We start from the raw sequence: 23562 nt of genomic DNA on the forward strand, positions 1-23562 counted from the left end.
GCTGAGGATAAATGAAGAAGTAACAGAGGGGAGTTCCATGGGGACCGTCCCACCCAGGTGTCACACTGCACACAACGTAGGGAGCCTGGTACCTGGACCTTAAGTCTTTCCCCTTATTTCAGACTGAAAAGATTTTTTCCCCCATGAATTACCTTTGAATTCATACTTAATGAAAAACAGTTTAAAATCTGTGGTTAATTCTTTTTGAGCAGTAAGTAATAGCTTAAAATTGTGTAGACTCCTATATAATATATTTAATTAAAATTGTATATGCTTGACTTATCACTCATGTGTAAGCAATCTTCATGAAACGTGACCATTCCAGCTTCAAGGTGTAGAAGCAAAAGTCCAGAGGGTCACAGGAAGCTAGACAAGGGGCAATGACATCAGGAGCAAACAGATAATTGCCTTTGCAGTCCCAGGCTTTATTTCCAGAGTTGATAGTGTTTGCAGGTGATGTGCAGCTACGATTCTTCACTGAGGTATGTCTCCTCGTTGTTTCTAGCCAATGAACGTACTTGAGGTACGTTCCAAAACCAAAACCAAAATCTTTGCTTTTCTGGATTGTGTAACGCACTTGATTTCCACGAATGCTTTCTTTTGTGATGGTCCAGGTTGACGTGTGAGTCAGGGCTTAGTAGAGTTTGGTTAAATCAGATTCTTATTTCATTGTAGGAGTGGGTGACAGTTTGTTCATCAACTTTCCAAGAGTGTTTTAAGGACCTCAAGATGGGAAACATGAAGTCAGTTAACCATGAGCTGATAGTTCATATTGTCCTGCCACGTCTTCTCTCCTCTCCTCTCTTCCTTTCCCAACACATTCTTTTTTAATTAAATTTTTTATTAGATTTATTTCATTACTTACATTTCAAATGTTATTCCCCTTCCCGGTTTCCTGTCCATAAACCCCATTCCCTCCCCTTCTCCTCCCCCATATGGGTATTCCCCCTATACATTCCCCTTATAGTCCCCTCCATATTCCGCTGCAGGACCAAGGGCTTCCCCTTCCCCTGGTACCTCAATAAGGCTATTCTTTGCTACATATGCAGTTGGAGCCCTGGGTCAGTCCATGTATATATAGTCTTTCAGTAGTGGTTTAGTCCCTGGAAGCTCTGGTTGGTTGGCATTGTTGTTTTTATGGGGTTGCAAGCTCCTTCAATTCTTTCAGTACTTCCTTTAATTTCCCCCAAGGGGGTACTAGTCTCAGTTCGGTGTTTAGCATTGACCTCTGTATTGGACATGGTTTGGATGTGTCTCTCAGACAAGATCTATATAAGGTCCATTTCAGCATACAATTTCTAGCTTCATCAATCTTGTCTAGTTTTGGTGGCTGTACATATATGGGCCACATGTGGGTCAGGCTCTGAATGGCCATTCCTTGAGCCGCTGCTCTTAACTTTGCTTCCATATCCCCTCCTATGGATATTTTTTCCCCTTTTGAGAAGGAGTGGGAACATCCGAATTTTGGTCATTTTTCTTCTTAAGCTTCCTGTGGTCTGTGGATTGCATCTTGAGTAGTTCCAGCTTTTGGGCTAATATCCACTTATCAGTGAGTGCATACTAAGTGTGTTTTTCTGTGATTGAGTTACCTCACTCAGGATGATATTTTCTAGTTCATTACATTTGCCTATGAATTTCATGAAGTCATTGTTTTTGATAGCTGAATAGTACTCCATTGTGTAGATGTACCACATTTTTTTAATCCCTTCCTCTGTTGAAGGGCATCAGGGTTCTTTCCAGCTTCTGGCTATTATAAATAAGGCTGCTATGAACATAGTGGATCATGTATCTTTGTTGTATGTTGGAGCATCTTTTGGGTATATGCCCAAGAGAGGTATTTCTGGGTCCTCAGGTAGTGGAATGTCCAATTTTCTGAGGAACCTCCAGACTGATTTCCAGAATGGTTTTACCAGTTTGCAATCCCACCAACAATGGAGTAGTGTTCCTCTTTCTCCACATCCTTGCCAGCATCTGCTGTCACCTGAGTTTTTTATCTTAGCCATTCTGACTGGTGTGAGGTGGAATCTCAGGGTTGTTTTGATTTGCCTTTCCCTGATGACTAAGGATGTTGAACATTTCTTTAGGTGCTTTTTGGCCATTCGATAATCCTCAGCTGACAATGTTTTATTTAGCTCTGTACACCCTTTTTAATAGGGTTATTTGTCTCCCTGCGGTCTAACTTCTTGAGTTCTTTGTATATTTTGGATATAAGCCCTCTATCAGATGTAGGATTGGTAAAGATGTTTTCCTAATCTGTTGGTTGCTGTTTTGTCCTAGTGACAGTGTCTTTTGCTTTACAAAAGCTTTGCAGTTTTATGAGGTCCCATTTGTCGATTCTTGATCTTAGAGCATGAGCCATTTGTGTTTTGTTCAGGAAATTTTCCTCAGTGCCCATGTGTTCGAGACTCTTCCCCACTTTTTCTTCTATCAGTTTGAGTGTATCTGGTTTGATGTGGAGGTCCTTGATCCACTTGGACTTAAGCTTTGTACAGGATGATAAGTATGGATCGATTTGCATTCTTCTACGTGTTGACCTCCAGTTGAACCAGCACCATTTGCTGAAAATGCTATCTTTTTTCCATTGGATGGTTTTGACTCCTTTGTGAAAAATCAAGTGACCATAGGTGTGTGGGTTCATTTCTGGGTCTTCAATTCTGTTCCGCTGGTCTATCTGCCTGTCTCTGTGCCAATACCATACAGTTTTTATGACTACTGCTCTGTAATACTGCTTGAAGTCAGGGATGGTGATTCCACCAGAAGTTCTTTTACTGTTGAGCATAGTTTTCTCTATCCTGGGTTTTTCTGTTAATCCAAATGAATTTGCAAATTGCTCTTTCTATCTCTATAAAGAATAAAGTAGGAATTTTGATGGGGATTTCATTGAATCTGTAGATTGCTTTTGGCAAAATGGCCATCTTTACTATATTAATCCTGCCAATCCATGAGCATGGAAGATCTTTCCATCTTCTGAGATCTTCCTCAATTTCTTTCTTCAGAGACTTGAAGTTCTTGAAATACAGATCTTTCACTTGCTTGTTTAAAGTCACACCAAGATATTTTATATTATTTGGGACTATTGTGAAGGGTGTCATTTCCTTAATTTCTTTTTCAGCCTGTTTATCCTTTGAGAAGAGGGAGGCTACCTTGAATAAATTTTATACCCCGACACTTTGCTGAAGTTGTTTATCAGGTTAAGTAGTTCTCTGGTGAAACTGTTGGGGTCACTTAAGTATACTATCATGTCATCTGCAAGTAGTGATATTTCGACTTCTTCCCTTCTAATTTGTATCCCTTTGACCTCCTTTCCCTGTCTGATTGTTCTGGCTAGGACTTCCAGTACTTTATTGAATAAGTTGGGAGAGAGTGGGCAGCCTTGTCTAGTCTCTGATTTTAGTGGGATTGCTTCAAGTTTCTCTACATGTAGTTTGATGCTAGCTACTGGTTTATTGTATATTGCTTTTACTATGTTTAGATATGGGCCTTGAATTCCTCATCTTTCCAGGACTTTTATCATGAAATCGGGAACAACACATTTTTTAATGCCCAGTGGGGTTGTTGAAGATTTAAAAATTCTAGAGCCCAACCAAAATGAGAACACATTATATCAGAATCTTTGGGATATAACTAGGTAGTTCTATGAGGGAAAAATAGAATTTTGAGTACTGGACAAAATCAGAACTAGGTAGAGTAAATAACTTGTGTCTACCTCAAGTCTTATAAAAATGGTCTGAACTCTGAAACAATAGAATGGTAATAATGAAAATCAAGGCAGAAGTTAAAGAAATAAAGATAAAAGAATAATACATAGAACCAAAAATAACATTAATATTGACATAGCCCTGTGAAACTTGCCAAAAGGAAAAGACCCTTACTAATAAACCAGAGATTAAAAAAAGGTTTTGATAAATTCCAATATCCCTTCATGATAAAACCCCAAAGAAACTAGGAAGAGAAGAAAAGATAGTCTCAAAACAATAATGGCAGTATACAACAGGTATTAGTATTATACTAATTGGTGAAAGTGGGAGCATTTCTTTTAAAATTTACAATATAAAAAGAATTTATATTCCCTCCATTGTTATTAAATATAGCACTCGAATTCTTAGCTAAAGTATTAAGACAAGAGAATTAAAGGGGATACAAATAGGAAGGAAAGAAGGCAGATAGCGGAATATAAAAATCACCATACAAAAAGAATGTCCTTTCTATATATCAATAGTAAACTCAGTGGAAAAAAAGTTAGGGGGACATCCATTTGTTATAGTTTTTTTAAATAGTTGTGAATAACCTTACCCATGGAGATAAATGACCTCTACAATGAAAATTTAAGAAATTGAAAAAAGAAATTGAGAAAGACATGAGAAAATAGAACTGCTTCTTGTTTTTTACGGTAGGCAGAATATTGTGTTTATTGCTATGTCACCGAGAGCAATCTACATATTTAAAGCAATTCCCATCAAAATAACAAGAACAAGAATCACAGAACAGGAAAAGGAACTCTTAACCTCATATGGAAGGGCAGTGCTCCTAACAACCTATGCAGCCCTTAGTAGAGACAACACTGTGGGATACGACACACTTTCCACTTCAAAGTGTATTACATAGTTACTGTGATAAAAACAGCATGGTACTGTAATAACCAATTAGGCTAGAATAGATGACCGCGAAATAAAACCATTTAGTTACAGTCATCTTGTTTTTGGAAAACACTACCCAAAATATAAATTGGAGACAAAATAGTCTCCTTTACAAATAAGATTTACATTTAAAGAACCACAACCAGATTTCTAGTTCTCACCCTCAATTCAAAATGAACTAAAGACATTAAAGTCTTTGACAAGAAACTTTGTAACTGTTAGAAGGAAATCTAAGTAAAACACTTGAAGATAAAGGCACAGGCAAGCATTTTAGAAAAGGACTCTAATACAACAGGACATAGTCCTAAAAACTGACAATGAGAGATGATGTGAAATGAAAAAATGTTCAGCACAGCAGAGGAAGAGAATGAAGAGACATCTACTAATGGGAAAACCCTCCTACTATACATAAGACCATCTAGGATATATAAGGACCTGAAAAAATGAAACCCATTAGAACAAAGTACCTAATAAGTAAATGGGACAGCAAGCTGAATGGGGCATTCTCAAATGAAGAAGTACAAATAGATGATAAGCATGTGGAAAAGTGTTCAGTATCATCAGGGAGACACAAAATCAGTTTTGAAGTTCTATTTTCTCCTTGTCAGAATGGCTGTGATCAAGAAAACAAATGAGGACAAACGCAGGAGAGGAGGCGGGGAATGGAGAACCCTATTCACTGCTGGTAGGAAAGCAAACCCGTGCAGCCACTATGGAAATTAGTATGCAGGCTCCTCAGAAATTAAATAGAAAGTCCATATCAACCTCCTATGTAACTCCTATGTATATATTTGAAGGAAACTAAGTCAACATAGCACAGAAACACCTACATGTCACATTTATTATTACAATACTTAAAATTGACTAAACTAGACCTAGCCTAGATGTTCATCAACAATAAAATGGATAAAGAAAACATGATACATAGTCACAGTGGAATGTTATGGACCTGTAAATAAAAAGTGAAATTATGACATTTGTTAGGGAAATAGATGCAACTGGAATCAATATGTGAAATGAAATAAGGTAGAAAGTATATCCTATACTTTTTCTCATATGCAGGGTTTATATAAATCTGTTTCTCATAACACCTGTTTTCCTACGGTCCAACCTACTAAAAATAGTGTTGTGCAAATAGCAGTTCTAAAATACAGACTTAACCATGTTGCAATCCTATTTTAGACCTTTCAAACGTCCTTCTTATTTTGAACTTACAACCCAGCACCAGAGCTTATAACCTGGTACTCATGGCTACTGTGATTTGGATTCTCTTCTCCTAACACATCCATATAACACAGTCCACTTTTTTTTTTTAGCTCATCACAAAACATACTTGAAGCACACTGGTGCACCTCACAAGGCTACACTTTCTCACTGGTGACATCTTATTTATCTGTAAAAGCCAATGCTTGTGTCAGCCTTCTCAGAAAAGACCATTTTTTTTCTTTTGTTGGTTTACACTCTGAGAGATGTGTTAATGACTCAAGACTCCAGTATTTAGGACCTGGCTGTGACAAGTATTTAGTAGAGCTTGCTGAACTATTGGCTTGGTGTATAGATATCAATTCTCTATTCTTTGCTCCTTGGTGAATGGTTAGGCCTTGACACTTGTAGAAAATTGCTCTTTGGAGACCCAATTTCACTTGCTGTCATAATTACTTCTGCTTGGTTTAGGTATGCCTTTTGCCATTTCATTCTGGGCAGTAGAAATCCCAAGGTCCTCTACCACAATGACTTAAAGGTCCTACTTAAACAGGCCTCCCCCTTGTACCTCCCCTGAGATGACATTTAAAGGAAAAGAATATTTTCCTTTTATTATGTTGAGCTAAACTTAACAGAAAATCTAATGCAGTTTTGGATACAATATTAACCTGATTATGTATTAGGATATATATGAAATGATTAACAAAATTATAGAATCCAGCAAACATTTATCATGTGCTTTATACATACCTATTGCTATGCCATACCTTCCAGAAAAATAAGAGATGAGATAGTATCACTCTTACTTAGAGAGCTATGAGCTTGCAGCTGCGTTCAAAAGCACAGTAGCTATAGCACAAGATTTGGCATGACACTTGCTATTTGCACACATACAGAAGTTGTTATGAGAATCATTTTTTGTCTAGCACATGCAAAGAAGTTTACTGACCAGAGTGATAGAGAAGGTTTTATCTGATGGGAAATTAAACATGAAAAAAAGAGGTGGAGACACACAAATGAAGAAGGGCCATTTTCCTATTAGTCAGAGAAAATAGGAGGAATATATTTCTAGAACAAACTAAGTGCCAAGGGTAAAGCAAATGGTCCATGGGACTGTAGTGGGCTGAATCTTTTAGGTAGACTAGGAGAGGGATGAGTTGCAGCTCAAGAAGTCTTTTCAGATTTTGGGTTCCTCTTAACTGGCAATGGGAAGCCCCTGGAAGATATTTGACTATGAGTGAAAAGTGGATATGAAAGACTGATACATATGAATTCTCAAAGACTGTAACAGCATGCACTGGACCTGCACAGGTTCAAATAAAAGACCCTACACAGAATAGGAGAGGAAGACTCCAAGTTTTCTTGCTTTTACTTTTTTGGCTTTTTTTTTTTTGGTTTGATTGGTTTTGTTTTCATTTTAAGAGAAACAGAACATGAAGTTGGGTGGGGAGGGAAGTGGGGAGGATCTTGGAGTAGGTGGAAAAAAAAAGAACGTTATTAACTATATTGTATAGAAAAAATAAATAATTAAACAAAAGAAGGTATATGGACAAAAAATAAAGAAAAACCTTTCTCACTAAACCTACAGGCACAAGTGTATAGGAGGATTCAATAAAGAGTTAATTAAAACATCAAATACTGTGCTGGGAGCGTTCCTGCCTGGGGCAAGTTGGAATGAGACACAGAGTTGGACTCAGGTGTGGCTTTAAAGACTGATGGTCTCCAGATGGTCTATCTCTCTAACTATACTAAATGCTTGTTAATAACTTCTAAAAAGGTCCTAAAAATGTCTTGCTTTTTCTGAGGGTTAAAAGCCGACCGTTTAGGCGACTAACACCTACAGCCTAAAGGCGGGGTCAGGTAAAGTAGCTTTTGCTCTCTCTCTCTAGGAAGTGCTCAGCTTCCAGCCTACTAGTTGAAGTCTCAGGAAGAAGAAGAGACACTTTGGCAAGTTGTTTTAGTTTTTATTTCCAAGTTCTAAAAAAGCTCTCTAAGAAAAATGGGATCAGGGCCTAAGAAAAAGGGGGATAAGATAAGGAGTGCTAAGAAAAAGGGATAAGGAGAATGTTAAGAAAAGGGGGATAAAGAGAATGCTCTTTTCTCTTTGTCCTCAGCACTTATACATCTTTCAGAAAATATGATCACATGGTAAAAAGTTCATCATACATTTACACATAAATTCAAATCATAAATCGAATAAAAAGTTTACAACAGGGAATGTTTACATGCATGCCAGTAGAAGTAATTATCTGGCTAAACATTCATTACTTATCACTAGCTTTGCAGGTTCATGGAAAGTTAAAACCCTTAACTTTGGTGACCAAGATATGATTAAAGTTTTTTATAGATAAAAATCAGTCAATATTTTATCTTCGGTCTTAGCACTGAGAGTAAATCATTAGTTTCCTTTTATGACCTTTGATTAATGGTTTTACAACCTCTTGGAATGTGCTCTGAGTAGTAGATGTCTGCTTGCTATCTCAGAAGCAATTAACTCATGACACTAAATAAAGACTGGCAGAGTTCTTAATGCAGTTTTGGTTATCAGAGAGAATGTATAGTAGTTCCACTATAAAAGAGCTTAATAATTGCTAATATAATTTTAGGAATTCTTATAAGATCATCATTGAGGATTAAGAAATCATCTATTTGTTTATATAGCATCATTATATGACAATACATCTTGTTTTGCAGAGAGCTGCTCAAAAGGGTGGGCTAATACCTAGTGGTTGTTATATATTTTTAATAAGAGCAGGAAAAGCATATCATTGTCAGGAATCTTTCCTAAAATATATTTCTCCTGGGCCTTGCCGACTGGAGCAAATCTTGGGTTATAATCCGAGGTGGCCCCATCTCAGGAGGATCACCTGCTGGTTTTTAACTTCTTCCTGAATGGATGCTGACACTGTAGCATGCATGGGCTCTCCTTAAGGATAATCTCTCCCCTGGATTCCTAGTCCCTGTTCACTTCCACCATCCTTTCCTCTTTCATCCCCTTGGACCTCTCTATCCTTAGACCAACCCCTTGCCAGGTTTTGTGGCACTTCTCTGCTTTGTCAGGTGAGTTCACAACTAGTGGGTTTCTCTAGAATCCTCTGGAGCTTTCCTCCTGAACATAAGAAGAAAATTAGGGGAACTTCTTGCATTTGGTTCATAGGATAGCCTGGAGCTTAGCCTCCTTCCTGAGAAATGCAGCTCCTACCAGGAACCTTGTCACACTGAGCCTCTAGGTTTTGTTTGTTTTTTAAGCAAAAAGAAAACAAACAAATAGGACACTGGGAGAATTGGTTTGTCTCTAGTGGATTTTTTTGACCATGGAGGCCCCACAAGATTGAAAGAAGTCATAAAGGACACATATTGTGCTCCAACTGTGTTAATATGTCAAGTTCAAAAGAAACTGAGGACAAATGGCTAACCATGGCACCTCTTAGCATACCCCAGAGCAATCTGGCCTCCAGTCTCTCTCAGCATTGCAGGTATTTGTTACAGAGTCTATGGCTCACACCATGACTCTCAGCTCTTCTCACCTCCACTCTTACCCTTAGCTACTCTGGCTCACTGGCTCCCCTCCCCACAGCTTCTCACTCCTATACCATGCCATTTCATTTAATCCATGTTTTTCACCCTCTTTTTGTTCTCTTGGTTCTTTCTTTCTTTCTTTTTAAGATTTATTTATTGTATATATATGAATACACTGTTGCCATCTTCAGACACACCAGAAGAGGGCATCAGATCCCATTACAGATGGTTGTGAGCCACCATGTGGTTGCTGGGAATTGAACTCAGGACCTCTGGAAGAGCAGTCAGTGTTCTTAACCTCTGAGCCATCTCTCCAGCCCTGTTCTCTTGGCTCTTGTTTCCTTTCCTTGGTCCTCTCTTGTCTTTGTTCTGTCTTCTTTTTCTCTCTTGATCTCCCTTTTCCCATGGTACAGTTCTGTCTACTGATCCTGTTTAGTGTACTACTTTCTCTCCCTGCTCTGGACTTTTCCAGATAACTCTGGCTGTACTCTCCCTTGAATTTATAATTGCAAACTTCTCAACCATATCTTGGAGTAGTCATTCACTCATTTTATCTAAGTAAAGATTATTCTTCTCAACAGACAATTTGCCTTGGTTAGGGCTTCAGAATGGGGAAGTAGCTATGCTAAAATCAGAAGAGTGAAATAGCCAAGCAGGGTGAGAGCTTTCCCTCAGCCCCCACTCCCTGCACGCTATGCACCTCTGAGGAAGCAGCAGAAAGCCCAGCAAATTTTCAGGTTCCTCCTTTGGGGAAAAGAGAAGTTAACCTCAGTAGTTTCTCTTGAAAGTTACTTACGTTGTGCTGCAGCTTGCATCACTCTGGACACCCATCAGCTGGGATGGAGTTCTGTCTTGTAGTTCTTTTGTTCTCTTTTTTTTCTACCACATTTATTGTTTCTTCTTGTTCAGAATACAAAAGAGCCCAAACTGAGTCATTTCATTCAAATCCTAGACATTAAGGAACAGATAGCAGTTAGCTCTACTGAATCCTGTCAAATGTCAGGGTCATGAAAAATGCACATGTACACACAGACACAAAGACACACACACACACACACACAATTACTATTTTAAACCTTGAGTATTGAGAAGGTGGCTTATTATAAGTATAGATTAACTGAACAAAGGAGTACTTTTGCAAGTGCAATGAATTTACACAAGGATTTACACACTAATAAAACATTGACAGGAGAAAAAATCATTATTCAGATAGCACAAATTATTCTTGTTCTCATGGCAGTCACAAGCAGTTCCTTCAGCTAGGTTATCATATTTCTTCAATAGAAGCCTCTGGATAAAACCACCACAAAGGGGCTGGAGAAATGGCTCAGAGGTTAAGAGCACTGACTGCTCTTCCAGAGGTCCTGAGTTCAAATCCCAGCAACCACATGGTGGCTCACAACCATCTGTAATGGTGACAGTGTACTCATATAAATAAATTAAAAAAAAACACCACAAAGAAAGTCTTGGTCAGGCCACAGTTGTTTTTATTCTGTATTTGTGTTGCTGAGATTGACCCCAGGCAAGCATGCTAACCAGCTGGACTACTACTATAATAAATCCCAGACCCTAGGCCAAAGGACTTTTTAAATACTGAAATACTGGCAATTCTTCTTCTGTCATCTCTACCCATTCAGCCTGCCTCACTTAATTCACAATGGACACAACTCAGAGCTTCAGAACTGTTGCATTGCTTCAGTCTAGGATCATCATAGTTTGTAGAGTGACCTCTTCTAATTATTTCATTCAGCAAATCTTTGGACTATTTATAACATGCTATAGTTTTTTCTGGACTGAAAACTATTTGTAAAATGAATGGTTTTTTGGTGTTGGTGGTGGAGATAGGTAGTATCTATCTATCTATCTATCTGTCTGTCTGTCTGTCTGTCTGTCTATCTATCTATCATCTATCTATCTATAGGTCTATCTATCTATCTATCTATCTATCTATCTATCTAACTATCTATCTAACTATCTAGTACACAACACAGGCTAGGTACATTGTTCTTTAGTATGCAATTATGGAGTGATATAATAAACATATGGTTTTCAGTTTCCACATATTATTGTGGACCTGATCAGAGTATATTGGTATAGGTTCTATTTTATACAAAATTATACATATCAACTTAGACAGGAATGAAGATCAATGGCCACTTGACATAGGCATAGTGGGTGATATTTTCCATGTTTTCAGACATGCTTCCTGGTCAGCTACTTGCTTGTTATTCACATGCCCTCTGTATACTATTCTGCCCTAGACCTTTTGCACTTTATTGATATATAAACTTCCTTTTTAAAATGTTACTATATGTGTGAGATTTTTTTTCTCTTTCATCTAGCCTTAAAACATAATTATTTGGAAACTCTCCAAAATAAAGTAAATAAATCCACAATTGTTTTAAAAATTAAAGTTAGCTCCTTTTTGGACAAATATTTCAGAAATATAAAATCGAAATAGAGTTGTGCCTCATTTTGACTTAAGTGTATTTCCACTATTCAACAAAGACCAGCTATTGCCTTTCCTGGGTCTAGACTTAAGGCAAAAGGTGGTTTGATAAGGCGATATGGAAAAGGTACTCTTGACCACAGAAGGCTGTTGAAATTCTTAAGCCACATTCTTTGATTACTTTTTCAGAAATTCTGAGCATCATGGGACTGTAAGAGAGGGGGGAGACAGTCCTTTCATTGGGGGTGGTTTCTTAGGATGTTCAAATACCATTAGAGACCAGAAAGGAGTTCTTGTGATCTGTGAGCTAACAGAAATAGTCACAGAGGATGTTTGCATGGTAAAATATTAGAGAACTATGTGGTTCTATAACCATGAACTGTCTGTTCTGTGTGAATACTCCAAAAAGAAAATTTTGTGTTAAGTAGATGTGAGGAGATAAGCTGAGGGGAGTGCTGTGAGAGGAGGTGAGGAGGGATCCAGAAGAAACTGGCAAGCTGCAAGAGAATAACTCAGGACTGACCCTTGTGAGGAAGAAAGAAGAGCGTGGGAAGTGGGGTTGGAGGGTTCTCAGGAAGCAGGTTAATTTAATCTACCGGTTGCAGAAAGTTGTATAACCAGTTTCCTTCTGAGAACATTGGTTTGTATGGGAGTGTGGCTTCACAGTCCTGCCTTGCTGTCACTGGGTGGAAACAGACCATGGGGCCTGTGGCCTCTTGTGCAAAGTTGCTGGTAGGTTTAAGACATATCAGCTGGCTTTGAATCAATAATCCTTGTGTGTTTCCACATCTACTACAAGTTTCTATTTCCTAGCACTCGAAGCAGTCTCTCTCCCTCTCTTCTCAACTTTATAGTAACTGTTCATATATACAAGTTGTAAATGAATTTCTTTTCTGCTGTTGCTTATAAGATGTGGTTGCAAAGAATCGAAGTCATTGCATGTGTGGAAGGAAGGAAACGGAAGGAGGGAACATTTGATATTTCCAAGGATATGAATTTTTTCTATTTCTCTACCACTGGCTCTTCAGTTTGAAGCTGTCAGGCAAACACAGCTCCTCATCTCCACGCATTCAGCAGCCGCTTTCACTGATACATACTTAGGTGAGGAAACTTAAGGTTCAATTCAAAGAATCGATGTTGCCTTAACCACTGATTTCACAATCTCCACTAAGCTCTCAGAGTTGCTCATCACAGCTCAACAAAATGATATATTTTCTCTTAACTTCAAATTGCAGACTCTGGAAGTTCTGTACTCACTGGGTTGGCGGGGGGTTGGTGGAGGACTGAGAAGCCAAATCATCATTCATTCATGACAGAATGAAGAGGAGCGTCATAAAGCATCTCACCAGACACAGTAACAGGAGCAGTATTTAGGTCATCTCCGTTAGCTTCACCCCAAGCTTTTAAAGTCAGACTAGATCTAGATGGCTTCCCTTTTCAAGTTCAGGCCAAAGCCACAAAAAAAAAAAAAAAAAAAAAAAAAAGGAAGAAGGAAGAAGGAAGAAGGAAGAAGGAAGAAGGAAGAAGGACTTGTCTACAACTGAGACAAGGCACTATGACTCTAAGGTCAGTACTCCTAATTTCTCCCATGATTTCTAACCCAGATAATGAATAACGTATGTGATATAAGAAGATGTTTTATGAGCTAGAGAGGTGACCCAGGAGTTAAGAACACTTGCTGCTGTTTCCGGGGATCTCAGGTTCCACCCCAGCACTTGCACCAGGCTGCCTATAACTCATCTTCTAAGGGATTCAACGCCCTCTTCTAGCTTCTGTTGGGTATTCAAGCATGTGATACACATACACACACTGAGGCAAATACAAAGGTAAAAAAATAAATGAATACCTAGAAAGGAGTTGAGTTTAAAGCCGGATTGTTTTCTATCAGAAATTATAAATCGATGAAGGGAGCTAACTTTTTCTCCTCTCAACCTAGTATATCTACTCAAGTGTACCACTGCCAGAGTGACTTTGAAGGGTCTCTAGTTCCCAGCTACTTACAAGGATCTTGTTTCTCCACATCCTCTCATTTTTGACTTTTAAACTGAATCAGAAGAGGAAGAGGAAGTGGTGTGTTGCTCTGAAACATTTTCCTCCTTCACGGTTTGAACTTTGGCTTTCACACACAGCCCACGCACAAAAGTGACGAGAAGGGAGAGCACTGTGACATGATGCAAACAGAAATTCCAGCGACCTCCAGATATGACTAGGGCTCCTCCCCTGCCAAGCCTTGTCTTTGCAGCCTTTGCCTCCTCCGCCTCTAGGTGGACAGCTTCAGTCAGCTCTGCCTGGGAAGATGACAGACTGTGAGTTCATGTATATCCACTCCCTGGCTGAGAACTATCTTCAGTATGTCCTGCAGGTACCTGCCTTTGAATCGGCTCCAAGCAAAACGTCCAGAGTGCTACAGAGAGTTGCTTTCTCTGTACAAAAGGAAGTTGAAAAGAATCTGAAGCCATACTTGGATGACTTTCACGTGGAATCCATAGATACTGCCAGAATAATATTCAACCAAGTGATGGAAAAAGAATTTGAAGATGGCATCATTAACTGGGGAAGGATTGTGACTATATTTGCCTTTGGGGGTGTTCTCCTGAAAAAGCTTCCACAAGAGCAGATTGGCCTGGATGTGGATACTTACAAGCAAGTTTCCAGTTTTGTGGCGGAATTCATAATGAATAACACAGGAGAATGGATACAGCAGAATGGAGGCTGGGTATGTGCCATGAGTCTGTTTGGTTTTTTTTGTTTTTTTTGTTTTTGTTTTTTTTGTTTTTTTGTTTTTTACATTTCTCTACTGTAGAATAGGAATGAAGAGTTTCCTTACTAATAAAACAAGCAAGAAAATAACAATCAGAGGACCTCAGTCTGTTTGTATGCCTTATATTTAGATACTCTTAAGTAAAATTAAACAAAATAAAAATACCCTGGATCATTTCCAGTGGCTCCTACTGAATTTTTTTTTAAGATTTATATATTTATATGTATGTGAGTACACTGTAGCTGTCTTCAGACACACCAGAAGAGGCATCAGATTCCTTTACAGGTGGTTGTGAGCCACCATGTGGTTGCTGGGAATTGAACTCAGGACCTCTGGAAGAGCAGTCAGTGCTCTAACCACTGAGCCGTCTCTCCAGCTCCCCTCCTTTCTTAATATCTGGAGAACATTTGTGTCTCCAGCTTTACCTCGAGCTGTGAGGTCTAGGCTTGAGGACAGCACCATTTTTTTTTTTAAACCGTATGTTCAGAATCAGCAGTGCTGAGCCCCAACTGCCTGCCTTTTGCCAACGTTTCTCATGACGATCGAGAACTAGTACAGAAAGAGCTGGTGTTCAATATTGTCATATGTACTACATTGTGTTGTAATAGTCAACTATACAGACAGTTATATGCATTCATTACTTACACACTTTCTCCATTTGCTTATATACAAATTATGTGCTGTTAAAGTTTTGTGATAAAAATAAACAATGTACTATATCCCTGCAAGGAACCCCCTTTTAAAAGTATATTCAAATATAAAAAAAATCCCCTTTTTAATTAGTGTTTTAAAAAGCCAGGCCTGCACAGAGAACTGTTGGAGCCTACATTAGTCAGAAGCCCTCCCTAGCTAGATTTAGATGCTTCACTTTGTGTCCCAATATGTTTAATACTGAATTGAAAATATCTTCATGTAGGGCCTCTCCAATTCAGTTCCCCAGCTTTTCTCTCTCTCAAGCAGTACCCGTGGTTATCATTTTAGACACAAAGCATGTTTATTGAACACTCCGAAAGAAAATCCTCATCACCTCCCACCCCTATTTCCAGATGAGATCTTACTATGTTGCCCTGGTTGGCTTCCAGTTCCCAGAGTATAGGGATTCTATCAAGCTCAGTCTTCCACATATCTGGGGCTCCAGCAGCACACTATTATATGTGGCTACCCAGATTCCCCCACAGCCCTTTGTCACCAGGGACCAAACCTAGAGCCTAATGCAGTCTGAGCACAGGTTCTATCAGTGTACTGTATCCTTAGCTTCATGGTAGTCTTTCTGAGAAAAATTTTACAAATTGGTATCTGGGCTATACGTGGAGTGCCCATTCTGGAACTGATGAAACAAAGATAAGAGGACCAAAACTTCATGGTCATTTTTAACTACATAGTACATTAGTAGAAGGCCACCTCTGGTCACATGAAGGACTCTTTCACCCACCCACCCCAACCCATTAGTACATAGATTTATTCTGTAACTGATTTTTGTCAATCCAGAGTACTTAAAACAACATTTTAAAGAATATTTTATGGCCTAATGAAGTACATTAATTGTGGAGTCCCTGTATTGTGTGAACAAGATCTCTAATTCAACTCCTAGTAGCATAAATAAAAATTAAAGATGTTCTTAATGTGTTTTGTTGCATGTACATGTTGTTGAAAGCTGGTCTCTTCCAGCTGGAGTATATTTATTTGACTTATTTCCAGACCTTTCTGTCACAAGTAATGTTTCATTGAATACATTGCATAGGTATATTTTCTCCTGTGTGTAGGTAGGTATTTTTTCTAGGGTAGACATTTGTTTGTAGGGTTATTTGCTCATGGTGTATACGCACTTTGAAATTACAAGAGTTTTCTGTTCCACAGTGGTTCTACAAATTATAAACCTTCCAGAAGCATGTTAAGAGTATCCAGTATTTCCTTGGTATGAGTGGACTAATATGAGGTCCTAGTAATCTATTAAAGTTCTCCACTCTGTTACACTAAAGGCATATACTTAGTTCTCTTGTGTTAATTCATTTTCCACTTGGCTGTAAGTACAGCTCCTCTTCATGTTGGGCACATACTCATGTTTATCCACTAATTCTTAGTATTGTCTGTTTATATCTTTTGTCCAGTTTTCAATGACTTTATTAACTTATAGGAACTCTGGAAATTTTTATATGTGGCAGATTTTCTTTTAGTTTCTTATCTTTTAAAATTGTTTATGTCTTCATTGATTATAAGTGTTTAAAAGTTTGGTGTAATTGACTGTATTGAACACTGTTCCATTTCTGTTTTCTTGCAAGTCTGCTTGCTTAGTGCTGTCTTACTGTAAACCAGTCCTCCTTTTCAATGTTTTCAACTACTCTTTTTTCTGACTTGGCCTGATTTGGGTCTAGGTGAAACATGTCAGATATTGACTATGTTTCTTCTGGTTGGCTCTGGGAAGGACTCAGGAAATTTTCTACTGCACTGTGTAGACCTTAAGTGTCTACTAGCCCAGAGGCCACAAATGAGCCTGTAGCAAAGAGATTTACAAGGTCTATAGGTTTACACTATGTTCTCATTGTCTAGCACAGCACGTGGAAGACACAGAATATATGTTACTCAAAAGTCAAACTCCTTCCTAACATATTGCATGAATTCTTAAAATTCAAATGAATGAAGGGTTTGGAATGGTCTCTTAGAATCTCTAGAAATGTGTTCATCATCTGGGAGACACAGAGATTAGCATATACACAGTAGGGAAATTCTACCTTAATAGAGATTTAAAAGAACATCTGTGTGTGTGTGTGTGTGTGTGTGTGTGTGTGTGTGTGTGTGTGTCTTTCTCTGTCTCTGTCTCTCTCTGTCTCTCTCTCTCTTTCACACACACACACACACACACACACACACACACACACACACACACACACACACACACTGCACAAAGTTCCTATTCAGGTTCTCAGATCTTTTCTTTTACAGCTGAGACCTTATGTTGTCAAGATGATAGAAGAGGTGTTTGAGGTCATCTTAAAGCAATCTCAATACTGTACTCCAGCTCACGGAAATCACTTATTCTGCCAGTGGTAAGGAGTGCTACATAGTGAGCAGTAGACAGAGACATGGGAACTGGTACCTTTCTTTTTCTCACAGTGCCACTGACAAATCTGCTCTGATGATTTAGTTTACTTGGAATGGTTCATTTTGTAGAAAAACACAGCCACGTGTTTATGCCAACGGTCAGGTGGCCCAGTAGGAAGGAGAAATGGATATTTTACAAATTTCTCCTTTTTCCTTTTCTGAAAGGGAAACCTCTAAACTGATCATAAAACATGAAACCTATGGTCTCATTACACCGGAACTATGCCTGGAAACATTACAAGAATTTCAGAGCAAGATGTGGTACAGAAGCACAGCAGAGAAAGGAAGAACAATAACTCCAATTAAAAGAGTTCTTGGTCATTACCTCCATAGGGGATTGAGGAACTAGAATTTTATATACAATACTGTATCCTTTATGCTTAACGTAGGCCCTAACTCTGCAGAAAGTACCTGACACATAGCTATTGCTCTCAGGAACTGACATTGAAATTTGAGGCTTGAACTCTGAATTTTCCCACTTATTAGAGGCATACCTAAGGTAAATTACATAGGAAGTCCTCGAAGATTCACCTTTCCTATGTAATATGATAACATAATATAGCATAATATAATAATACAGTATGAACACAATAAAATGAAGGCAATAATACCTGTAGTACAAGAACTAGAAAGTTTTCTGGTAAAAGTAGTTTGTGAATATGTAAATAGAATTATGTGAGTATGGGGAATCACATGGGAAATTCCAAGAAGTTTAAATATGTTTTCTAAAACTACTCTAAATACAAAAAGAAATCCCTTTTGGAAGAGGATATACCAATATGGTCCCTTGTAAGTAACCAGAATACTAAGAGTTGTAAGAGTTAAGCTAAGAAGTAGTATCTTCTTTTCCTTCCCTTCCTCCCCTCATATTTTCTCTCTTCTTGCTTTAAATAATGGTGTGGTTAGTTTGGTGACAAAGTGAATGGGCAGAATGAATATACAGAGGCGTACAGATGACTGATTAACCAACCATCTTGGTGAAGGTATTTCTAAAAGTATAGTCAGGACCTGTGAATGCTAAGCACATGCTTCACCATTGAGTGATAGCTCCAGATCCCCAAAAACAGCTCTTGAATGAATTATCCCCAGAGATGTGACTGTATATCTGCTTATATCTTTCAAAAATTCAGAGGTTTTAAATTTTTTTGCATTATTGGTGAACCATGTGTTAATCTGTTTTGTAAGGCTATAATATCTCACACAGTAAATTATAAGAAAAAAGAAAGTTGTTTAGGGAGTGTGCCAGCATCCAAGGGGGCCAGCAATGATGGGCTGCATCTGGTAAAAGCCTTCTTGCTGAAATACAGGAGAAGGACCCAGGAAGTAAGGTAGGGACAGAGATGGAGGGAATGAGGGAGAAAGGGTAAATAGGGGGCTGACCACACATTTCATAACAAATCTGCTTTTCAGATAATAGACTTGATCTGGCCATGGAGGGGGTAGTCCCATGACCAAAGCATCTCTTAAAGATTCCAACTCAATATTATCAAAATAGCAATTAAGACTCAATATGAGTTTTGGAAGGTAGTCAAACCATGGCAGCTTGGTATGTTATTTTAGGTTTTATGCTTTCTCAAAAACAGATTAGCCCAATTTGACAAATTATCACTACTACCAGAAACAATCAGACCTAAGCATTTCTTATTATTACATTACTAAAGTGATAATGAATCCTTGTTTGTATATTTATCTTTATATAATAGCATTGTTAAAGAAAATGGTTTTAGAAGAACCCATTTGAAAAATATTTTTACATCCATGGTCATACTGGAATGTAAAATTCCTCATTTGCTGTTTCCTCATCTAGTTAGTGATTCAAACTTCAGTCAACTTTTCTTTGAACTATTAAGACTTGATTATTTTTTCTTACATTTGAATGAATAAACTGTTTTCTGATAAAGCTATTTTTCCTGGCTTGCAGTTCTTTTAATTGTATATGTATATGTACATATTTCAACTATTTTTATCTTCATTTAGATATTTCTTTTCCTTTACCTTAGACGTTGACTGCATGTAACAAGTTAGCATGTTAACTGCCCAGACAATGATTAGTTCTCCTGTTAATAAAAGATTGTTTTAGAGGCTACCACTGTACCTATCTGATATAAGATTGTGAATACTCCTGGAAGGGGAAAAAGAAATGTCTAAATACCATGAGACTGTGAGAAATACGTGAGGATATAAGGTTAGGAGAAGAGGAAACGGGGGAATGAGCAATGTCTTCTTTCTGTTGGGACACGGCATCACATGTGTCACAGCTGACCCTACACATAGCACGCAGACACTTTCTTGGTCAATTATTCACATGGGAAATTCCCCTGACTGGTGATGATTCCCCTGGTTTGCTGATGATTCCACAACTATTAATTTCAAGAACTGCAGAGATTTCCAGAGTTCTTTGACTCTCAAGGAGCTGAGTATGATTCACTGTTTCTGTATTAGTCACATTAGGCATAGACATTTGGGGACCTTTTAAATCTGGAACTTACAAGATGCAGAGCAAATGTTTGTTAGATAAACAAAAAATATCAGGGGTGGTGATGCAGAGAATATGCAAGCGCAGTCTGGGAATATACTTCAGTTTTGGTAGAGTACTTGCTTATCATGTACAAGGTCCTGGGGTCTATCCCCAGCACTGCCTGAACCCAGCATGATGGGACATGTCTGTAATCTTGGGGCTAGAAGGTAGAGAAAGAAGATTCAAAAGTTCAAGGTCATTTCTGGCTACTTGGTGAGTTCTAGGCTGGCCTGAGCTACATGTGATCCTGTCTCAAAACAACAAAAATTAAAAAAAGTGTTTGTGGTCTTTCTCATGTGTGTTCTGAAATATAGGGACTGCAAAGGGGTATAATGTTTGTTTGTATCCCATACTCCATCCAGGCAAAGAATTGTTATCTTTTATTAATTTGTGGCACAATGTTTTGCTTTGGAGCCCAGGCTGGCTTGGAACTCACTGTGTGGGCAAGACTTGCTTAAAGTAATCCCCCTGTCTCTGTCTCACAAGTACCAAAACCACAGTGTGCTACCTACCACACAATGAATTCTGTTATCTTAGGTAACTTTGAGCCCCCTGAGCCTTGGTGTACTCATTAGATAAAATAGAAATTAGCATAAGGATGGAAGTAATTTCCAATCAGCATAGAGTTATAGATTTTAAGTTGTAAAACTGTTGTTACCGTGTGTGTGTGTGTGTGTGTGTGTGTGTGTGTGTGTGTGTGTGTGTGTGCTCGGAGGCTTGAATCATTTCTACCAGCCTGGGTTTTCCTAGTTAAAAGAAAAGGGCTAGTCTCAAAAGGAACTATAGTGGGGATAATTAACATTTTCTTAGGCTCAAGTACATTGGTTTAATTTGGATTTACTATGAGTTTTATAATTCTCAGGGCAATATAGTTTATAAGTATAAATGCATTTTTCAGTGCTAAGTCATTGAAAGATAAAGAGAAGAAAAAGAGAAAATTCCTTTTCCTAGAGCTTATAGTCAATAAGCATCTGAAACAAAGCTACTTTGAGTGAAGAGGAGAGTATTACTCTTTGGATTTTGAATGTCTGATAGGGAAAACAGAATATAACAGCTAAAACATGATTTCATACTGCCTACATGCTGAAAGAATATTCCAATACTTATTATACATTGAATTATATATGTTCTCAAACTATTTTTACTGTTTTTCTTTTTCACGTCTGGTGGTTTGAATAAGGATGGTCCCCATGGACTCACATATTTGAATGCTTAGACTTCAGGGAGTGGCAGTATTTAAAAGGATGAAAAAGATTAGGAGGTGTGGCCTTGTTGGAGGAAGTGTGTCAGTAAGGGGTAGGCTTTGAGGTTTCAAAAGCCCAGGCCAATTCCAAAGTCTCTATCTCTCTCTCCCTCCCTCCCTCCCTCCCTCTCTCTCTCCCTATGGATCAGATCAGGATGGAGCTCTTAGCAGCTACTGCTGCAGCGCCTTCCTGTGTGCCAACAAGCAACATACCATGGTAATAATGGACTAAGCCTCTGAGACCATAATCGAGCCCTTGATTAAATGCTTTCTTTGATGAGAGTTGCCTTGGTCATGGTGTCTCTTTATAGCAATAGAAGATGGACTTCTTAATACATGGCTGCAAAACAAAAGAAGTAAAATTAACATATGTAGCTGAAACTACATTTCTATCCGGCAGTGTTTCTAAAGGAGTTTAACCTTGGAGAACAATGTTGAGATTGTAATGACTACAGATAATGAGAGTAGAGAGATTATTATCCCACCGATTTTTAAATGTTTAATTTGTTCTCATAGGAAGATGGCTTCACAAAGAAGTTTGAACCTAAATCTGGCTGGCTGACTTTTCTGCAGATGACAGGGAAGATCTGGGAAATGCTCTTTCTCCTCAAGCAACACTACTGACCAGAGAGAACCCTGGCTCCCTTGAGAATGGTGATCAGCACTTGGTGTTTCCATTTACAAACAGATAACATGGACAATGAAACTTGACTTTCCAGAGTTGCAGATATTTTGTTTCTACTTTAATGAATAAACTACTAATATTTGTTTCTGTATGTGTTTCATGATTTCAGTTTTTGAGTCTGCCAGGAATTTCAACATCATTCAATACAGGGGATAAGTATTAAAGAAAGGACTGGTGATGACCTGGAAGGGTCCTTTTTCACCTCTACCATGAGGTGTGCTCAAGATCTAAAAGGCTGTGTTCCTAGGCTAAACTTTAGGGAGACTAGAATCTGTTTCCTACCTTTTCCATTCCATAAGGGTGTGCTCATGATCTAAAAGGCTGTGTTACTAGTCTAAACTTTAGGGAGACTAGAATCTGCTTCCTACCTTTTCCTGGGTCCATGCCATATATATGCATATACATATACATATATATATATCCCCAGAACCCCTGGTTTTTTACTGTTTCTCATTGATGCCCTCTCCTCATCTTTACTCTTTGGCCTTTCATTTGGGGTTCATGGATAGGACAGTCAGATAGGTAGTGTTGGGATTAAAAGGAAGGCCTCAAATTATTGTCCTCTCTGACCTTCTCTTGCCTTCTTTCTCTCACCAACCTACATTTTCTTCCAAGGCAAGTGGGATTCATTTTCCCCAAGTCAAGCCATAGTCAATAGTCAGTTTATATGTGATCAGTTTGACTTTCTAATAGTCAAGAAGGAATCACAGCTTTCTGCCCCTACAAAAAGAAACTGGAGTGGTTTGAACAAAAGCAGCTAAATGGAAGAATATCAAGCCATTATTAAACTTGATCTCTCTCTTCTCTCTCTCTCTCTCTCTCTCTCTCTCTCTCTCTCTCTCTCTCTGTGTGTGTGTGTGTGTGTGTGTGTGAGAGACAGACAGACAAACAGACACACACACGCACACACACACACACACACACACACAGAGAGAGAGAGAGAGAGAGAGAGAGAGAGAGAGAGAGAGAGAGAACTATCTTTTGTTAGACCATGTTCCAATTTTTAGATCAAGTTTGATGGCAATATAGAAATCCTTTATTTTGGTCACTTGCATTATATTTCCCTTGAGGCTATTGGTAGAGCCTGTAAAGCAAGATCCCCTCTTTCCAAGGCAGGTCCACCTTTACAAGCAATTTCAGTTATGGACAGTACCTCAGAGTTAAATCCTAAGTGAGGGAATGAAGACACTGGGCAAGTCATTCTGAGGGCTAGGATTACGATATGTTATTGCCACATTCAGTTTGTATGGTGGTGGTGGTGGTCGGGTCTCCAGGCTTTGTGTATAGCAATGGCACCATATCCTAAACATGATGGTCTTCTATTTTATTGCCACCTTTAAACTGGAGAAGTGGAAGGGAATAAGTAAGAAGACCAGGTAGGAAGTTACTTAGAATCCTACTGAGGTGAGTCAGAACCAGTTAATACTTTTGAGCTCTGCTGCCCACAG

At 38.5% G+C, this 23562-nt stretch overlaps 2 protein-coding genes across 23 annotated transcripts in view; one reads left to right on the plus strand and one right to left on the minus strand.

Moving 5' to 3' along the window:
• The window catches only part of RGD1560775 (similar to RIKEN cDNA 4930579C12 gene), a 123293-nt gene that overhangs the window by 96190 nt on the left and 3541 nt on the right, over positions 1-23562 (minus strand). For 7 of the 22 annotated variants that reach the window (XR_015626904.1, XM_087563381.1, XM_087563384.1 and 4 more), the window contains exons 1-2: positions 13066-13224; positions 10156-10307 (exon numbers count right to left, since the gene is read on the minus strand). Coding sequence is in view for 21 of the 22 variants with exons in the window: in XM_087563381.1 (XP_087419507.1) it covers positions 10156-10174 (19 nt within the window). In the remaining variant the exon portion in view is untranslated. Of the gene's footprint in view, positions 1-10155; positions 10308-13065; positions 13254-13809; positions 14097-21642; positions 21770-23562 lie in introns of those variants that run through there. The other 15 variants (XM_087563377.1, XM_087563371.1, XM_087563368.1 and 12 more) reach the window with 6 other exon arrangements.
• Bcl2a1 (BCL2-related protein A1) lies at positions 14085-22204 on the plus strand. The gene is made up of 2 exons (NM_133416.1): positions 14085-14524; positions 21946-22204. The coding sequence occupies exons 1-2, from the start codon at positions 14105-14107 to the stop codon at positions 22051-22053; spliced, it is 528 nt and encodes a 175-aa protein (NP_596907.1). The 5' UTR covers positions 14085-14104; the 3' UTR covers positions 22054-22204.

The sequence above is a fragment of the Rattus norvegicus genome, chromosome 8 (genome assembly GCF_021556685.1).
Source record: "Rattus norvegicus strain SHRSP/BbbUtx chromosome 8, alternate assembly SHRSP_T2T, whole genome shotgun sequence".
Taxonomy (NCBI): Eukaryota; Metazoa; Chordata; class Mammalia; order Rodentia; family Muridae; genus Rattus; species Rattus norvegicus.

What these genes read in the sequence shown, in the direction of transcription:
- Bcl2a1 (NM_133416.1), top strand. Translation starts at nt 14,105, where the DNA reads ATGACAGACTGTGAGTTCATGTATATCCACTCCCTGGCTGAGAACTAT. An exon ending in TACAGCAGAATGGAGGCTGG is followed by an intron (nt 14,525 to 21,945) that starts GTATGTGCCATG and finishes TTGTTCTCATAG; the next exon opens with GAAGATGGCTTCACAAAGAA.